This window comes from Pelobates fuscus, chromosome 6 (assembly GCF_036172605.1).
Source record: "Pelobates fuscus isolate aPelFus1 chromosome 6, aPelFus1.pri, whole genome shotgun sequence".
Classification (NCBI taxonomy): Eukaryota; Metazoa; Chordata; class Amphibia; order Anura; family Pelobatidae; genus Pelobates; species Pelobates fuscus.
The window spans coordinates 82,302,328-82,320,863 of record NC_086322.1 but is presented as its reverse complement, the minus strand read 5'-3'; the positions used below and the strand labels follow the sequence as shown (position 1 = coordinate 82,320,863).

General features: G+C 40.0%; 1 protein-coding gene across 2 annotated transcripts in view; it reads right to left on the bottom strand.

The window, feature by feature from the left end:
• The window catches only part of UCHL1 (ubiquitin C-terminal hydrolase L1), a 57,979-nt gene that overhangs the window by 11,696 nt on the left and 27,747 nt on the right, over positions 1-18,536 (bottom strand). Inside the window, exons 1-4 of one of the 2 annotated variants that reach the window (XM_063457902.1) lie at positions 9,214-9,348; positions 9,117-9,128; positions 7,620-7,745; positions 4,611-4,758 (exon numbers count right to left, since the gene is read on the bottom strand). In XM_063457902.1, coding sequence (XP_063313972.1) covers positions 4,611-4,758; positions 7,620-7,745; positions 9,117-9,128; positions 9,214-9,246 — 319 coding nt within the window. In that variant the 5' untranslated portion in view covers positions 9,247-9,348. Of the gene's footprint in view, positions 1-4,610; positions 4,759-7,619; positions 7,746-9,116; positions 9,129-9,213; positions 9,349-18,536 lie in introns of those variants that run through there. The other variant, XM_063457903.1, reaches the window with a different exon arrangement.

Here is an 18,536-nt window from a genome sequence, read left to right as displayed (position 1 = left end):
CTGTCTAGAAGACAGCCATTAGAGGCTGTCTTAACCCCAGATGTAAACATAGCAGTTTCTCAGAAACTGCTATGTTTAAATAACGCAGGGTTAACCCTAGAGGGACCTGATACCCAGACCACTTCATTGAGCTGAAGTGGTCTGGGTGACTATAGTGTCCCTTTAACCCCTTAAGGACCAAACTTCTGGAATAAAATGGGATCATGACATGTCACACATGTCATGTGTCCTTAAGGGGTTAAAGCTTTTTTTTTAAAGTTGCAGTCTAGAAGATTTTCAAATCAAGTTTTGACAAGTCCGTCAAATGGTGCTTCTGGCCAAGCGGATCAGCTATGGATGCTCCCAATGTAAAAAGGTAACAAAGAAGATTAGGGCAGGGCAAGGCAACCTGCCTCATGGTATGTGCAGGCCACTTGTCAGGCACTTTTCCAGCAAGTCAATGCTGCCCTGGTAACCCATGGCAACACTGCATCCCTGTAAAAAAATAAAAAGCCTATAGAGGAGTTCCATGTGGTGCCGAATGCATTAACTGGAAGTGATAAGATAAAACAAAAATGGTGAGAGCACTCTATAAAGAAAAATATTACCCACTTTGAGGATAAACACTGAAAAAAAAAGAGAACATAATATAGGGTAATATTGTCAAATAAACCAAATAAAAATGGATTAATTGCACTCATACATGGAGCCAATTGGAAGCTGGCTCAAGCGAAGTGCCTTGAACAGAAATAATCCTAAGGACTGGAACTTTCTTGATGGGTATCTTCCCAGGATTGGTGCAAAAAACAGGAACGCAGGTTGAAGATTGCACACAAAACTTTTAATATAAACTAGTTAAAACAAAACATAAAATAAATTATAAAAATAAGGAAAGTCCCATAAATATGGAAAAGTCCCAAAATGTCCTCAGGGTCCACCTTACGCGTTTCAGCACAAAGCCTTCAGAGGTGCTGTATTCTGTTCAAGCGAGAAGTTCCTTTTAAACCTAATTTGGCGCCGTTTTCACTGTCTTCCCGGCACTTTACTTCCGGGTTCTGACGTCAGGACGCGTCCTGCGTGATCATGTCCTGACGTTACTTCCGGTTTCGGAAGAGAATGACGTGTGGGAACCGTCATCAGCAAAAGTCCATACATATTCAATATAGAGGACATAAAGATTACCAAATAAGCCCATACACATAAAAAGGGGAAGAAAAAGGAAAACATAATAAATACTTAAACAACTTAGTCCCACATAGTATAGTATTGAATGAGCAAAACATAATACAATATAAATTAAAAAGGTATAATTTTCAAAATTGAAATTTAAAATTATATATATTAAAATGCCTAAAATGATAATTTATTTACTCACTTACCAATGTGGTTTTCAATACATTGGCAAAATACGTAATTTAAAAATCCGAATTAGAGAGCACATATATAACATTAAACGTAAATTTCTGAACCATAATGTATCCAAACATTTTGCTGAAGTACACAATGGGGACCCGAGAGGGATAGAATTTATAGGGATTGACATGATTAAAACCCACTGGAGAGGTGGGGATAAAGAATACACTCTAGGATACGCAGAGATGAAATGGATGTTTGAGCTGGACACCATGGTCCCAAATGGTCTGTTGACTTTGAAATTAATAAATATATGTAACCTGATTCCATTTTACTTTTAAAAAGCAGGCATTTTAATATATATAATTTTAAATTTCAATTTTGAAAATTATACCTTTTAATATTTTATATTGTATTATGTTTTGCTCATTCAATACTATACTATGTGGGACTAAGTTGTTTAAGTATTTATTATGTTTTCCTTTTTCTTCCCTTTTTATGTGTATGGGCTTATTTGGTAATCTTTATGTCCTCTATATTGAATATGTATGGACTTTTGCTGATGACGGTTCCCACACGTCATTCTCTTCCGAAACCGGAAGTAACGTCAGGACATGATCACGCAGGACGCGTCCTGACGTCAGAACCCGGAAGTAAAGTGCCGGGAAGACGGTGAAAACGGCGCCAAATTAGGTTTAAAAGGAACTTCTCGCTTGAACAGAATACAGCACCTCTGAAGGCTTTGTGCTGAAACGCGTAAGGTGGACCCTGAGGACATTTTGGGACTTTTCCATATTTATGGGACTTTCCTTATTTTTATAATTTATTTTATGTTTTGTTTTAACTAGTTTATATTAAAAGTTTGTGTGCAATCTTCAACCTGCGTTCCTGTTTTTTGCACCAATCCTGGGAAGATACCCATCAAGAAAGTTCCAGTCCTTAGGATTATTTCTGTTCAAGGCACTTCGCTTGAGCCAGCTTCCAATTGGCTCCATGTATGAGTGCAATTAATCGATTTTTATTTGGTTTATTTGACAATATTACCCTATATTATGTTCTCTTTTTTTTCAGTGTTTATCCTCAAAGTGGGTAATATTTTTCTTTATAGAGTGCTCTCACCATTTTGTTTTATCTTATCACTTGTGTTTGTTTTAGTGGTTTATTGTGGCCCACTAAGGTGATTGTAGCACCAGTGCTTGTTCATTATCTTTTCACCGTGTGTTTTGTATTTTATTAACTGGAAGTGCAAAATACCATCTCCTTTGCACTAAGATTGGCTCAGGGTATCCTCTACCCTCAGCTGGTTCATTGGTGTCTGGCAGCCTTGTGTGCTATGGATGACATGCTTATTTGTGCAGAGGTCTGTAGTCTACAAGTTAATGTACCTGCAGTCATTAAACAGCGAGTGCTACATGTAATCTTATTTGCAGAAAAAAAAGCTCTAATATTTTGAGGCAAGAGATGTATAAAGGCCCGTCCAGCACCATCGCCAACGGGAACAGACGCTGCACATCAAAGATCTTATGGCAGACCTCCACCAGAAGATTTTCGGTGGATATGGCCATAATACGAGAGGACCTGCGGGGCCTGACATGCTGCCTCGGAGTGGTAGAGGCTACATCCCAAGATCACTCAGAAAATCTGAGCTGTGCCAGGAGATGAAGAAGCTGCAGCAAAGGAATCTAGCCATTGAACATTGGCTGTACACAGGAGAAGGCAGAAGAACCTGAAAATCAGGGGGGCTCCTGGAAAATGTACCGGCGGCTGAACTCCCGCACTTCGCCTGAAGCCTCATGACAGCCCTGCTAACCCAGAAACAAGCAAAGGCAAGGCCCTAGATGGAATCTTCTGACTCGAGACCTACCAAAGCACCACTTGCGACTGCAGGAGACCTGGTGGTCCAGTTTCAGAGCCAAATAGTAAAATCGGGGTACTGACCGCCATCAGGGGGCAATCGCCTTACAGCTTTGGAGGAATGTCACTAACCTTCTACATGGATCTTTAAGGGGGGGGACTGATTTGGTGGCGATCACTTTGTGAATTCACATCCCTCCAAAAAAAAAAAAAAACCCACACACAATCAGCTACCGGTGGAGCCAAGCCCACACACTACTCATCCCACTAGTAATCTCCTGCATCACCATCCACGATCTAGCTGAAGCGGCAAAGCACCTACAAGCTCTGGGGCCCCCACCCGACTCTGGGCCAAACAGCCATCCAGGACTTTGTACCCAGATGCACCACTCCGAACACATCTGGGCCACGACTTGATCTCCTGTAGGGTGCAGCAACCACTACCATAATAGCATGTACCCCATGTGAACCACTTTGTTCCCCACCCTGGGGCAAAATGCACCAAAGCCTCCTGACTGTCACCCACATGTCCTCTACCCACACCCCCTCATGCACGATAAGTTCACCTTAGGGCTGGCACCATTCCAATGATCGGAATTAAGAGATAGCCAGAATGACAGCCTTCAATGAGTCTTCATGGACCTATATGCCCCCCAGCCCATTAGAGTCACCAACCCAAGTTTCAAGTGAGCACAAACTGCAGACACAACCGATAGGAGTGACATGCACACCCCACGGCAAACACCGCCACTCCCGACCGGATCAAGACAGACCGGTAGGACAGAGTGGCAAGCCTGACACCCTCATGATTGGAGAGGGGGCTCACCTCCCCAGCTACACAGGGCCAACTGGGGACACTCATCTACAGATGCACTTGGACTACAAGTCGATCCCTCTATATCGAGATATATGCATAGACTAACAGACAATCCATCTATATCCACACTAATAGATAACTATAAAGCTCTACAGCTAGTAATACACGGTTTAGAACACTAAAATATAAAATGTTCACTGTTATGCATTCCTAACTGTTATTATATGTATACTGAGACAAACAAATGCTGTTGGGGCACTGCTAGAGCGTATGCAACATTCAATATATTCACCAAAAACAAAATTTAAAAAAAATATTGACAGTCAAGTTACAAGTACATATGCCCAACTTAGTTCAGTATATTAGAGACTCAAGTAGAAGGCTTCTGTCAAACAGTGCCCACAAAGTTTGTGAAAGGCTAGCCAATGCATTTGAAGGGAACAATCATATTGTAGGGAATTCATGAAGATGTGTAGCCATGACCTTTAGTACAGAAAAGTAGAAGGGTACAGCTATTATGCAATCCATTTACATTTTATGATGTGGTCTCTAGTGCCATAAAAGTGATTGTTTTAATTTGTAAGCGTAAGAGCATTGCAGTACTCACCAAATTTTAGTTTTTCTTGGTTATTGGCAACAGCATGAATAAGTCCAACAGCACCACAAGAGTTACCAATTGTTTGCTTCATAAAATACACTTTGGGATTTGTTATGTTCTTCAGATCTTCATTTTGTTTCTTCCTGAAGTTCTCATGCTATTTAACCAAAGTTGTAAACAAAGAACTATAAGCACACACAAGGATTAGGTGAAATTGCGCTAAACAATATGCACATAAAATCCCAGTGCGTCTAAAAACCAAACCTGTGTTTTAGTCACCTAAAATCACTTACATATGCAATTTTAGACAAAAGAAAAGTAGGTTCTGCGCACACTTTGGATGTTTGATGTATTCTGTTAAATAAACAACTTTCATAGAGCAATATATAAAATCCCAATACTCTTAGAGCAAATAAATAGAAGCACTCACACTTTAGAGAGCCACATCAGTCGGCTCTCTACTTTAAAGGCACATCAAATGATCTTTGTAAAGTGATCTGTGCAGATGGGTCCCACCAGAAACTGACATCAAGTTTCATCTGGATACAGGATCAGGAACCAGGATAAGTTGAAAATCAAATATATTATTCACAATTAAAATAAATTAGCACAACGTGTTTCGACCACTCAATTACGTATATCAAACGTAATTTCCGTGTTGGCGAAATCATGAAATGACGTTTGATATACGCAATTGTGAAAATGCTATATCTAAATACGGAAGAATGAAAACATCCAAGTACGGACATGATGTATCGGCATGAGCCGGCGGATATGACGTATCGGCATAAAGATTGGTAATCACGTGAGCGGATACGAGCGTTTGAAACGCACGGCCATGATGAAAAGGTCGATTCTCATGGCCTGGAGCAACATACAATGCCATATTGGATGGGAACAAGCACCGGAATCACCTTATATGGGCATGGAGGGTGGGAATTTGATTTTATACACATAGGTTTGGAATGTTTTAATTAAGTATGCAATATAAAAGTAGAAACTTTTGATGTAACCGTATTTCACCTGAGGAAGACCAAGAGTGTTCGAAACGCGTTGTGCCAATTCTTTATTTTAATTGTGAATAATACATTTGATTTTCAACTTATCCTGGTTCCCGATTGTATCCAGACGAAACTTGATGTCCGTTTCTGGTGGGAAACATCTGCACAGATCACTTTACAAAGATCATTTGATGTGCCTTTAAAGTAGAGAGCCGACTGATATGGCTCTCTAAAGTGTGAGTGCTTCTATTTATTTGCTCTAAGAGTATTGGGATTTTATATATTGCCCTATGAAAGTTGTTTATTTTACAGAATACATCAAACATCCAAAGTGTGCGCAGAACCTCCTTTTCTTTTGTCTAAAAAAGAACTATAAGCACTACAGTTAGTGGTGGTGCCAAGTATTTCTAAAGTCTAAACATATTGCAGCTAAGATATTGATCTACATGTGGTTATTTATTTTTATGAATTTTACCTTAAAGTCCCTGTATACAAATGCTGCAAGGTGAGAATGTCATGCACCCACCTAAGCTAGATTTAGGTACCAATTATATCAGTGTTAGTCAAAAGTCTTTATGAAGTCAGATTATTTTCTACAGTCTGACAGTGATGCTGCAGCCCAGAGCACAATACTAAAAATATTGTATTTGATAAATACAAGTCAAATCTCTGAATATCTAGTTCACTAGTCTGTACTGCAACATCAGCCTGCTAGCATGAAGTATTCCCTGACATTAGAAGTAGACAGAAGGTCAATGGACTTGACCCTCTTGACAGAGGATTAACACTCAAGGGCAGATAAAACCCAAACATGTTTGTCCATCTGCACAGCAAGGCCTGTGGTTAATGCCATGCAGAGGCTAGCTTTCACCCTACGGTCCCTTACAGGTCAGCAGGGGAAGACCGTCATTAAAACCAGTGCAAAGCACAGTCTTAGATTCTTCTGGAATTCGGCCATCAGACCCATCCCCACACCCTGCTGGAGACTTCCTGGTTATAACAGCAAAACAGATCTACAGCTCATCTAGGACTGGCAAGCAGGAGAGGGGCCAATTTATTTATACTACTGTAATCATTTGTAGTGTACATGGCTGGATGGCATAGTTCAAAATCCAGAGGGAAAAATAAAAGTTAAATCCACCACCTTGAATTATTAAAGCCTGGGACATGGCAAAGCCTCCCATCTAAACAGAGTGCAGACAGTTCAAGACATTCTATGATATACCCGACAGGGACACCATATGCTTTACAGTACACATGTAATTGCTATTGAAGTTAGATTGCACACAATTTAAAGGCAAAACAAAAATTCTTGATTGCTTGAGTTGTCTATGTTACAATTAGACACAAGCGTGCATCACCATTTGCATTCATGCATTGTTCTACAGGTAATTTAGTAATGCATAGTTATTCTGTGATTAACCACAACGAGCATTTTACAGGAAAAAAAAAAAAAGTTAAACACTACAGTGAGCAAGGGAGGTGCCTGGCAAGTACAGATTGATAAGCTAAACATGATCTAAGCCTCCAAGGTGACCACCAGTCAACCTCTACAGTTAAGAGAAATGTTATGACTGGGGAACTTAACATGATAGGTAGCCAGAACTAGGCGAGGAATTCAACTGATTTGCCAGGTCATGCAAAGTAGTAAACTGGTACCATGAAAGAAGCTCCTTTCAAATAGAGTATGTGACATGTGTGCAGCCCTACATTATACAACAAGTGTGCAGCCCTACTTTATACAACAAGTGTGCAGCCCTACATTATACAGCAGTTTTGAAGCAGTCGCTCTGTCAAGTTTCTACTAGACTCACTAGAGGTAGTAAGGGTCACAATGCATATCAAAACAAATCATAGGAACTTTGTGAATGCTCAATAAGTGGTTACAATTTTAATATGGAAAAATTAGTGTTGGCGGTCATGCTATAACCGATAGACATAGGATACCACTAGATAGGTTTATCATCAAGCATGTGTAGCTGTCGTTTTTAACCTAAAATGCATTAGAACTACCTACCTGATCTGTGAGTGGCAAGACCAGCAACATGGCACAGGATGCAGGTACAGAGCTCAGTGCTTTGTCTTCAAAACCAAGGACATCCACAAATTGCCAGTCACCAGAGACACCCAACTGTGACATGAACTGCAATTAAATGGGTAGACAAAACCTTACTGGTAGTCAAGGTTGTGCCATTTGTGGGCTTTCACACCAAAAGGCATGGTTAGTCATTGCACCAGACAGGATACGACTTGAATGATGCATCATAAAGTCTTAAAATCCAAATGGCAAAAAAAAAAAAAAAAAATCTAGACTAAGGGTTTTAGATAAATTCTCCAACTCCATTGTTACTCACAACTGCTTTTCTAGCCTCCATTTTAAAGTGATCAAATTCAACAATGTATTTGTATTCCTTTGTCTCTAGTGCAATTAGGAAACTGGCCTCTTAGCAGAAGATGGGTGTGATCACAAGCACATGGCATGCCTGCTGCAGTGTAACCCAAGGACTACACTGCAGGATGACCAGCACTCATGAGGTCATCCACACCCTCACATCCCACAGGACAAAAACCCAATGCCTTTAGAGTAAGAGGCACATTTAAATATACTTAGACTTCAAAACTGAGCCATGTAAAGTAATGTGGATTTTTAACAAATCTCAAGTATAGTAATAACAATTAAGACCCCACCACAAACCTTTTGAAGCATGAATAACCATACCACAGTGTAAAAAGCCTACAAAGCAAACAATTGACAACAAAAGCACATACTATACCTACCATTGGAGCCAATATTCAGATTGACTAATACAGTACAGAATGCTGGACATTAATATTATTAAGTTGGGTCAGATATATAGCTTTATAGAGAGTTACACAGATCTGCTATATAGTTAGGTCAAGTCTATTGTTATAGAGTCAGATTTAAACATATTGCTATGGAGTTAGCCATATTGCTATGGAGTTAGATATGTAGCTATAATGTTTAGCAAGATATATAGAGCTATAGAGTCAGGTCAGTTATATATCTATAGAATTACACATATTTAGGTCAGAGATTATTTATATATATATATATATATATATATATATATATATATAGATACAGAGCTATAAAATTATAAACATATGTAGTCAGGTATAGGTCTATAGAATTAAATTTACTGCTATATATAGTTAAGCCAGTTACATATCTATAGAATTAAATATATTGCTATGTAGCCAGGTCAGATCAATAGCTGTAGATTTAGTTTAGATATATTGCTATATATAATTAAACATGTTGCTATATATAGCCAGGTCAGATCTATAGCTGTAGATTTAGTTTAGATATATTGCTATATATAGTGAGTGATGTGAGACAGGGTGAGGGCTGGGCTCAGTGAGCAGACCCAGCACACCAGGTCCATGTCAGGGAGTGATGGAGGACCACGCCCTGCCAGGCTGGGATTATTATGTAAGATGGCAGGAGGGGAGCTCTGGTCCAGGCTCCATCTAACATGGTGATGGCACTCACTTTGTTCAGCATCTGTGGAGATAAAAGGAGAGAGCATGAGCTGAGCAGGGTGTCCGGCACACTCACAGCACAGGGAGGGCTCACACACAGCCGTTACCTCAGGGTTCAGTTCTATTGGTTTCCACTCCATGGCTGCTGATAGACCGACACAACGAACACCGAGAGCAGCGTCAGCACTGAATGAGCCGGGAACCGCCTCGCCCGCTTTTTATACTGCCAGACAGGTACCACTGCCGCCGCCAAGCGAGGGGGGAGGGACTAGCAGCTGTCAGCAATGCGTGGAATAGGAACACAATGGGCCCCCCTCCGGAACGGCAGCGAGTAGGGAGGTCCAGAAAGTCTCTCAGTGCTGAGGTTACTGATGGGCGAGATCCAAATTACTGGAGGTGTCATTATAGCAAGTGCGCAACACGTTATAGACAACGACATGGGGCCATAACCAGCACATATAGCGATACCATATCTATAACTGGCACCTATAGCAATACTATATCAATAACTGGCACCTATAGCAATACTATATCAATAACTGGCACCTATAGCAATACTATATCAATAACTGGCACCTATAGCAATACTGTATCAATAACTGGCACCTATAGCAATACTATATCAATAACTGGCACCTATAGCAATACTGTATCAATAACTGGCACCTATAGCAATACTATATCAATAACTGGCACCTATAGCAATACTATATCAATAACTGGCACCTATAGCTAATATATCAATAACTGGCACCTATAGCAATACTATAATCAATAACTGGCACCCATAGCTAGTATATATATATATATATATATATATATATATATAAAAAAAACTGGCACCTATAGCAATACTATATCAATAACTGGCACCTATAGAAATATTATAATCAATAACTGGCACCTATAGCAATACTATATCAATAACTGGCACCTATAGCAATACTATATCAATAACTGGCACCTATAGCAATACTGTATCAATAACTGGCACCTATAGCAATACTATATCAATAACTGGCACCTATAGCAATACTATAATCAATAACTGGCACCCATAGCTAATATATATATATATAAAAAAACTGGCACCTATAGCAATACTATATCAATAACTGGCACCTATTGCAATAATATAATCAATAACTGGCACCTATAGCTAATATATAAAAAAACTGGCACCTATAGCAATACTATATCAATAACTGGCACCCATAGCTAATATATCAATAACTCGCACCTATAGCAATACTATAATCAATAACTGGCACCCATAGCTAATATATATATATATATATATATAAAAACTGGCACCTATAGCAATACTATATCAATAACTGGCACCCATAGCTAATATATCAATAACTGGCACCTATAGCAATACTGTATCAATAACTGGCACCTATAGCAATACTATCAATAACTGGCACCTATAGCAATACTATATCAATAACTGGCACCTATAGCAATACTATAATCAATAACTGGCACCCATAGCTAATATATATATATAAAAAAAACTGGCACCTATAGCAATACTATATCAATAACTGGCACCTATTGCAATACTATAATCAATAACTGGCACCTATAGCTAATATATAAAAAAACTGGCACCTATAGCAATACTATATCAATAACTGGCACCCATAGCTAATATATCAATAACTCGCACCTATAGCAATACTATAATCAATAACTGGCACCCATAGCTAATATATATATATATATATATATATATATATATATATATATATATATATATAAACTGGCACCTATAGCAATACTATATCAATAACTGGCACCCATAGCTAATATATCAATAACTGGCACCTATAGCAATACTATAATCAATAACTCGCACCTATAGCTAATATATAAAAAAACTGGCACCTATAGCAATACTATAATCAATAACTGGCACCCATAGCTAATATATATATATAAAAAAAACTGGCACCTATAGCAATACTATATCAATAACTGGCACCTATTGCAATACTATAATCAATAACTGGCACCTATAGCTAATATATAAAAAAAACTGGCACCTATAGCAATACTATATCAATAACTGGCACCCATAGCTAATATATCAATAACTCGCACCTATAGCAATACTATAATCAATAACTGGCACCCATAGCTAATATATATATATATATATATATATATATATATATATATAAAAACTGGCACCTATAGCAATACTATATCAATAACTGGCACCCATAGCTAATATATCAATAACTGGCACCTATAGCAATACTATAATCAATAACTCGCACCTATAGCTAATATATAAAAAAACTGGCACCTATAGCAATACTATAATCAATAACTGGCACCCATAGCTAATATATATATAAAAAAAACTGGCACCTATAGCAATACTATATCAATAACTGGCACCTATTGCAATACTATAATCAATAACTGGCACCTATAGCTAATATATAAAAAAAACTGGCACCTATAGCAATACTATATCAATAACTGGCACCCATAGCTAATATATCAATAACTCGCACCTATAGCAATACTATAATCAATAACTGGCACCCATAGCTAATATATATATATATATATATATATATATATATATATATATATATATATAAAAACTGGCACCTATAGCAATACTATATCAATAACTGGCACCCATAGCTAATATATCAATAACTGGCACCTATAGCAATACTATAATCAATAACTCGCACCTATAGCTAATATATAAAAAAACTGGCACCTATAGCAATACTATATCAATAACTGGCACCCATAGCTAATATATCAATAACTCGCACCTATAGCAATACTATAATCAATAACTGGCACCTATAGCTAATATATCAATAACTCGCACCTATAGCAATACTATATCAATAACTGGCACCCATAGCTAATATACCAATGACTGGCACCTATAGCAACACTATACCAATAACTGGCACCTATAGCTAATATATCTCTATATCAATAGCTGGCACCTATAGCAATACTATATCAATAACTGGTACCTATAGCTATTATATCTCTATATCAATAACTGGCACCCATAGCAATAATTTATCAATAACTGGCACCTATAGCTAATATATATCTATATCAATAACTGGTACCTATAGCTAATATATCAATAACTGACACCTATAGCAATACTATACCAATAGCTGGCACCTATAGCAATACTATACCAATAACTGGCACCTATAGCAATACTATATAAATAACTGGTACCTATAGCTAATATACCAATAACTGGTACATATATCAATACTGTATAAATAACTGGTACCTATAGCTAATATATCAATAACGGTACATATAGCAATACTATATCAATAACTGGCACCTATAGCAATAATATATCAATAACTGGTACCTATAGCTAATATATCAATGACTGGTACCTATAGCAATACTATATCAATAACTGGCACCTATAGCTAATATATCAATAACTGGCACCTATAGCAATACTATATCAATAACTGGCACCTATAGCAACAAAACTGACTAATTATCAATATCTGGCACCTATAGCAATAACAGGCTTTTATAACAATAACTGGCACCTATATCAATAACAAGCTTTTATAGCAATTTCTCAGTTTTGTGCCATATCACATAACCCCATAGACATCGCTCGTTACCACGCTATTTACATAACAGGTTGTCTAATATACCTGTTACCTGTGAAAAAATGTAACATGCTATATTTGACGCTGTAACTTCACAAAACACCATATAACCTGTACATACGGGGGTACTGTTTTACACGTGAGACATCGCTGAATACAAATGTGTATTTTATTGCAGTAAAATGAAACAGTATTATGACATTCACAGTTAAAATGTCACGTAGAACGAAAAAATATTTATAAAATTCTTATTTTCTCCCATTGTTTAATATTTTATTCATATTAAATTATGTTTCATACCTAAATATTTGATGTTAAATGAAAGCCCGGTTTCCCCTGAGTACAATGATGTATAATAAGTGTGGGTGCACATAATATGAAAGAGGCGAAGACATATAGCGCAAATTCAAGTTTTTGTTTACGTTTTGTTCACAACGTGTACATTTGGCTCAGTCCTTAAGGGGTTAAATAACCGATAAAGTGGAAAGCACCATTATCTACCATCTAAATAGGAGGCTCATAAGTGTAAAATGTCTGTTGATAAAAGGCAGGTATATAAATAGCAAGACCATTTATAAATGCCAGGAGCAGTGACTCAGGAAGTTTTAAAAATTAGCATGCAGTTGTATTCAGTGAATCTAAAACTGGAACTACAGTGACTGCCAAAATATCAATTACATTTCTGAACTAGTTAAAGGGACAGTTTAAACACCACAATCACTACAGTATCCTGCAGTGGATATAATGCCAGGAGTTCCCTCAGGGTTCCTCACCGGATGGAGTCAAACCATTTTCAGTTTGACACTTTCCTGGACACGTGTAGTTCTTCCGGCCTTATGGACATCACTAATGTAGATATTCCCATTCGGTATCAATTTTATTATTTACCTTATTTTGTACATCTCACATTCGCAGCATACTCATTTTTTTTTTATCCCTAAATTCCATGTACTGCATGGCAGAGGCGGCTCTAGACTTTATGAGGCTTTATGTGAAATTCAAGCATGAGGCCCACTAACACCCAAAGTATAAAATAACAGGGTTGTATTTTGTGTGCGTGTAAGGAGCAGTCGTTGTATTGAAAGGCGGGCTTGCAGCCCTGGATACAGAGAGTCAGTCTCTGCATTCATTGTTCAGAAGCTTGCAGTGTCGCGGCTTCCTGTGCCCCTGCATTGTGAGCTCTCTGCCTGTAGTTGTAGCATCATTTGCAAACAAAATTAATTTGCAATAAATAAATTTAATTTGCAATTATGCCAATTGTTTATACACAATTGTGGGGTGTGGTTGCATAGCCTGGCAGCCGTGTATACATAAGTACTGGTGTGAAGGGGTTATTGAAAACAAAAATGAAAATTTTGTTTGAGCAAAAAATCTTTAAAAACATTATTTATCAAATAACAAAGTTTGTATGATGTATGTCTTCAGCAGATGACTGTGACAGAGTGAGTAAAGGTGTACCAGTGGCAGGGAGAGTGTGACAGGACCAAGGAGATAAATGGGATAGGGTGGGGGGTTGTGAGAGAGAATGAAGTTGGGCGAGGATGACATGGTTTCATGGGGGAGTGTGACAGGGAGAGTGGAGGTAAGTGTGTCAGGGCAATAGTGGCATGGTAGGAGGGATGAGTGTGACAGAATTGGATGGGTTAATGTGACAGGGTAAGTCTGGCCTAGTTGGGGAGGGGTGAGTATCAAAGGGTTGGGGTGAAGGGTGAATGTGGCATGGAGGATGGAGTGGGACAGGATTAAGGGGGGTAATGTGTCAGGGTGAGTGTGGCAGAGTGTGACACGATTAGAGGCATTAATGTGATGGGATAAGTATAGGGCAGGGTTGGGGGGGAGAGTGTGACAGAGTGAGAGAAGGCAAATGTGACAGAATTAGGAGTGGTTAATTTGACAGGGTGAGTGTGTCAGAGCGAGGGCAAGTGAGTTTGGAGGGGGTGAGATTAACAGGATTAGGAGTGGTTAATGTGAGTATGGATGCGTGAAGGGTCTGAAAGTGTGGAGGGGGGATGACAGTGTGGTGAGGGGTGACAATGTGTGGAGATGTGACAGTGTGAGGGTAGCCTGACAGTGTGTGCGGGAAGGCTGACAGTGTGTGTGGGGAGGCTGACAATGTGTGAGAGTATGGTGACACTACATTGTGGGGAGGTGACAGTGTGTGGGGGGCATGAAAACGTGTGTGTGTGAGGGGGTGACAGTGTGTAAGAGGGAGGGTGACAGTGTGTGTGTGAGAATGGTGATACTGTGTGTAGGAGGGGGTGGCAGTTTGTGTGTGAGGGGTGATACTGTGTGTATGGGGGAGGGGGATCCTGTGTGGAAGGAGGTAATACTGTGAGGGACAGTGGGATGATACTGTGAGGGACAGTGGGATGATACTGTGTGGGACGGTGGGATGATAGTGTGTGGGACAGTGCGTAGATAGTGTGTTGGAGGGGGCGACAGTGTGTGGGAGGGGGGTGATACTGTGAGGAAGAGGGTGATAGTGTATGGTACGGGGTAATACTGTGAGGGGGAATACAGGGAGGGAGAAGGGTAATACTGTAAGTTGGGAAATACTGTGAGGAAGGGGGATGATAGTGTGAGGGGAGAGGGATACCGGATGGGTAATACAGCGAGGGGGGATACTGGGAGGGGGTGATGGTGTTAGTGAGAGGTTATACTGGAGGGGGTGATGGTGTTAGGGAGGGGTTATACTGGGAGGTCGTGATGGTGTTAGGGAGGGAATATACTGGGAGGGGGTGATGGTGTTAGGGAGGGAATATACTGGGAGGGGGTGATGGTGTTAGGGAGGGAATATACTGGGAGGGGGTGATGGTGTTAGGGAGGGAATATACTGGGAGGGGGAGATGGTGTTAGGGAGGGATTATACTGGGAGGGGGAGATGGTGTTAGGGAGGGATTATACTGGGAGGGGGAGATGGTGTTAGGGAGGGATTATACTGGGTGGCGGTGATGGTGTTAGGGAGGGATTATACTGGGTGGCGGTGATGGTGTTAGGGAGGGGTTATACTGGGAGGGGGAGATGGTGTTAGGGAGGGGTTATACTGGGTGGCGGTGATGGTGTTAGGGAGGGGTTATACTGGGAGGGGGTGATGGTGTTAGGCAGGGGGTATACTGGGAGGGAGTGATGGTGTTAAACAGGGGGTATACTGGGAGGGGGTGATGGTGTTAGGGAAGGGGGATACTGGGAGGGGATGATGGTGTTAGGCAGGGGGTATACTGGGAGGGGGAGATGGTGTTAGGGAGGGGGTATACTGGGAGGAGTTGATGGTGTTAGGCAGGGGGTATACTGGGAGGGAGTGATGGTGTTAAACAGGGGGTATACTGGGAGGGGGTGATGGTGTTAGGGAAGGGGGATACTGGGAGGGGATGATGGTGTTAGGCAGGGGGTATACTGGGAGGGGGAGATGGTGTTAGGGAGGGGGTATACTGGGAGGAGTTGATGGTGTTAGGGAGGGGGTATACTGGGAGGGGGTGATGGTGTTAGGGAGGGGGTATACTGGGAGGGGGTGATGGTGTTAGGGAGGGGGTATACTGGGAGGGGGTGATGGTGTTAGGGAGGGGTTATACTGGGAGGGGGTGATGGTGTTAGGGAGGGGTTATACTGGGAGAGGGTGATGGTGTTAGGAAGGGGGTATACTGGGAGGGGGTGATGGTGTTAGGGAGGGGTTATACGTGAGGGAGTGATGGTGTATCTCGCAAGACCCAGTCAGAGCGTTGCCGTGGTAACCCGTGGCAACACTCTGATTGTCCAGACCTCGCAAGACACATGGTCTGCAGCTGTGTAAATGACCGTGTTTATAATTGTGTAATTATTTATTAAAAACACAAATAGTAAGGAGACGCAGTGCAATTTGAAGTGCAAGTAAATTCTAAAATGTGTAATCAAGTAACATTTTACAGTTATTGTGCAGCAACCAATCAAAGTCCTGGTAGACAGAATAATAATCAATATATAAATTGGTGCACAATAAGACGTTACTAAAATAAAAAATACTGTGTTATTAAATGGTGAAAATTGATATTGACCTTTCAAACACCAATGAAGTGTTAGATATAAAATATAGTACTAAATCAGTCATGCAACAACATTACAAAGTCAATAGTGCAAAAATAGTGAAAACCAAATAACCCAGCATGTGTAAAAAAAATCATGCACAATTCCTAACAAAGGTCCAGTAGATCTATAAAAACTAAAAAGAGGTAACAGCCCTAGTGCAATATTATAATAAGAGTATAATATCCCAGTATATACAGGGAGTGCAGAATTATTAGGCAAGTTGTATTTTTGAGGATTAATTTTATTATTGAACAACAACCATGTTCTCAATGAACCCAAAAAACTCATTAATATCAAAGCTGAATATTTTTGGAAGTAGTTTTTAGTTTGTTTTTAGTTATAGCTATTTTAGGGGGATATCTGTGTGTGCAGGTGACTATTACTGTGCATAATTATTAGGCAACTTAACAAAAAACAAATATATACCCATTTCAATTATTTATTTTTACCAGTGAAACCAATATAACATCTCAACATTCACAAATATACATTTCTGACATTCAAAAACATAACAAAAACAAATCAGTGACCAATATAGCCACCTTTCTTTGCAAGGACACTCAAAAGCCTGCCATCCATGGATTCTGTCAGTGTTTTGATCTGTTCACCATCAACATTGCGTGCAGCAGCAACCACAGCCTCCCAGACACTGTTCAGAGAGGTGTACTGTTTTCCCTCCTTGTAAATCTCACATTTGATGATGGACCACAGGTTCTCAATGGGGTTCAGATCAGGTGAACAAGGAGGCCATGTCATTAGATTTTCTTCTTTTATACCCTTTCTTGCCAGCCACGCTGTGGAGTACTTGGACGCGTGTGATGGAGCATTGTCCTGCATGAAAATCATGTTTTTCTTGAAGGATGCAGACTTCTTCCTGTACCACTGCTTGAAGAAGGTGTCTTCCAGAAACTGTCAGTAGGACTGGGAGTTGAGCTTGACTCCATCCTCAACCCGAAAAGGCCCCACAAGCTCATCTTTGATGATACCAGCCCAAACCAGTACTCCACCTCCACCTTGCTGGCGTCTGAGTCGGACTGGAGCTCTCTGCCCTTTACCAATCCAGCCACGGGCCCATCCATCTGGCCCATCAAGACTCACTCTCATTTCATCAGTCCATAAAACCTTAGAAAAATCAGTCTTGAGATATTTCTTGGCCCAGTCTTGACGTTTCAGCTTGTGTGTCTTGTTCAGTGGTGGTCGTCTTTCAGCGTTTCTTACCTTGGCCATGTCTCTGAGTATTGCACACCTTGTGCTTTTGGGCACTCCAGTGATGTTGCAGCTCTGAAATATGGCCAAACTGGTGGCAAGTGGCATCTTGGCAGCTGCACGCTTGACTTTTCTCAGTTCATGGGCAGTTATTTTGCGCCTTGGTTTCTCCACATGCTTCTTGCGACCCTGTTGACTATTTTGAATGAAACGCTTGATTGTTCGATGATCACGCTTCAGAAGCTTTGCAATTTTAAGAGTGCTGCATCCCTCTGCAAGATATCTCACTATTTTTGACTTTTCTGAGCCTGTCAAGTCCTTCTTTTGACCCATTTTGCCAAAGGAAAGGGAGTTGCCTAATAATTATGCACACCTGATATAGGGTGTTGATGTCATTAGACCACACCCCTTCTCATTACAGAGATGCACATCACCTAATATGCTTAATTGGTAGTAGGCTTTCGAGCCTATACAGCTTGGAGTAAGACAACATGCATAAAGAGGATGATGTGGTCAAAATA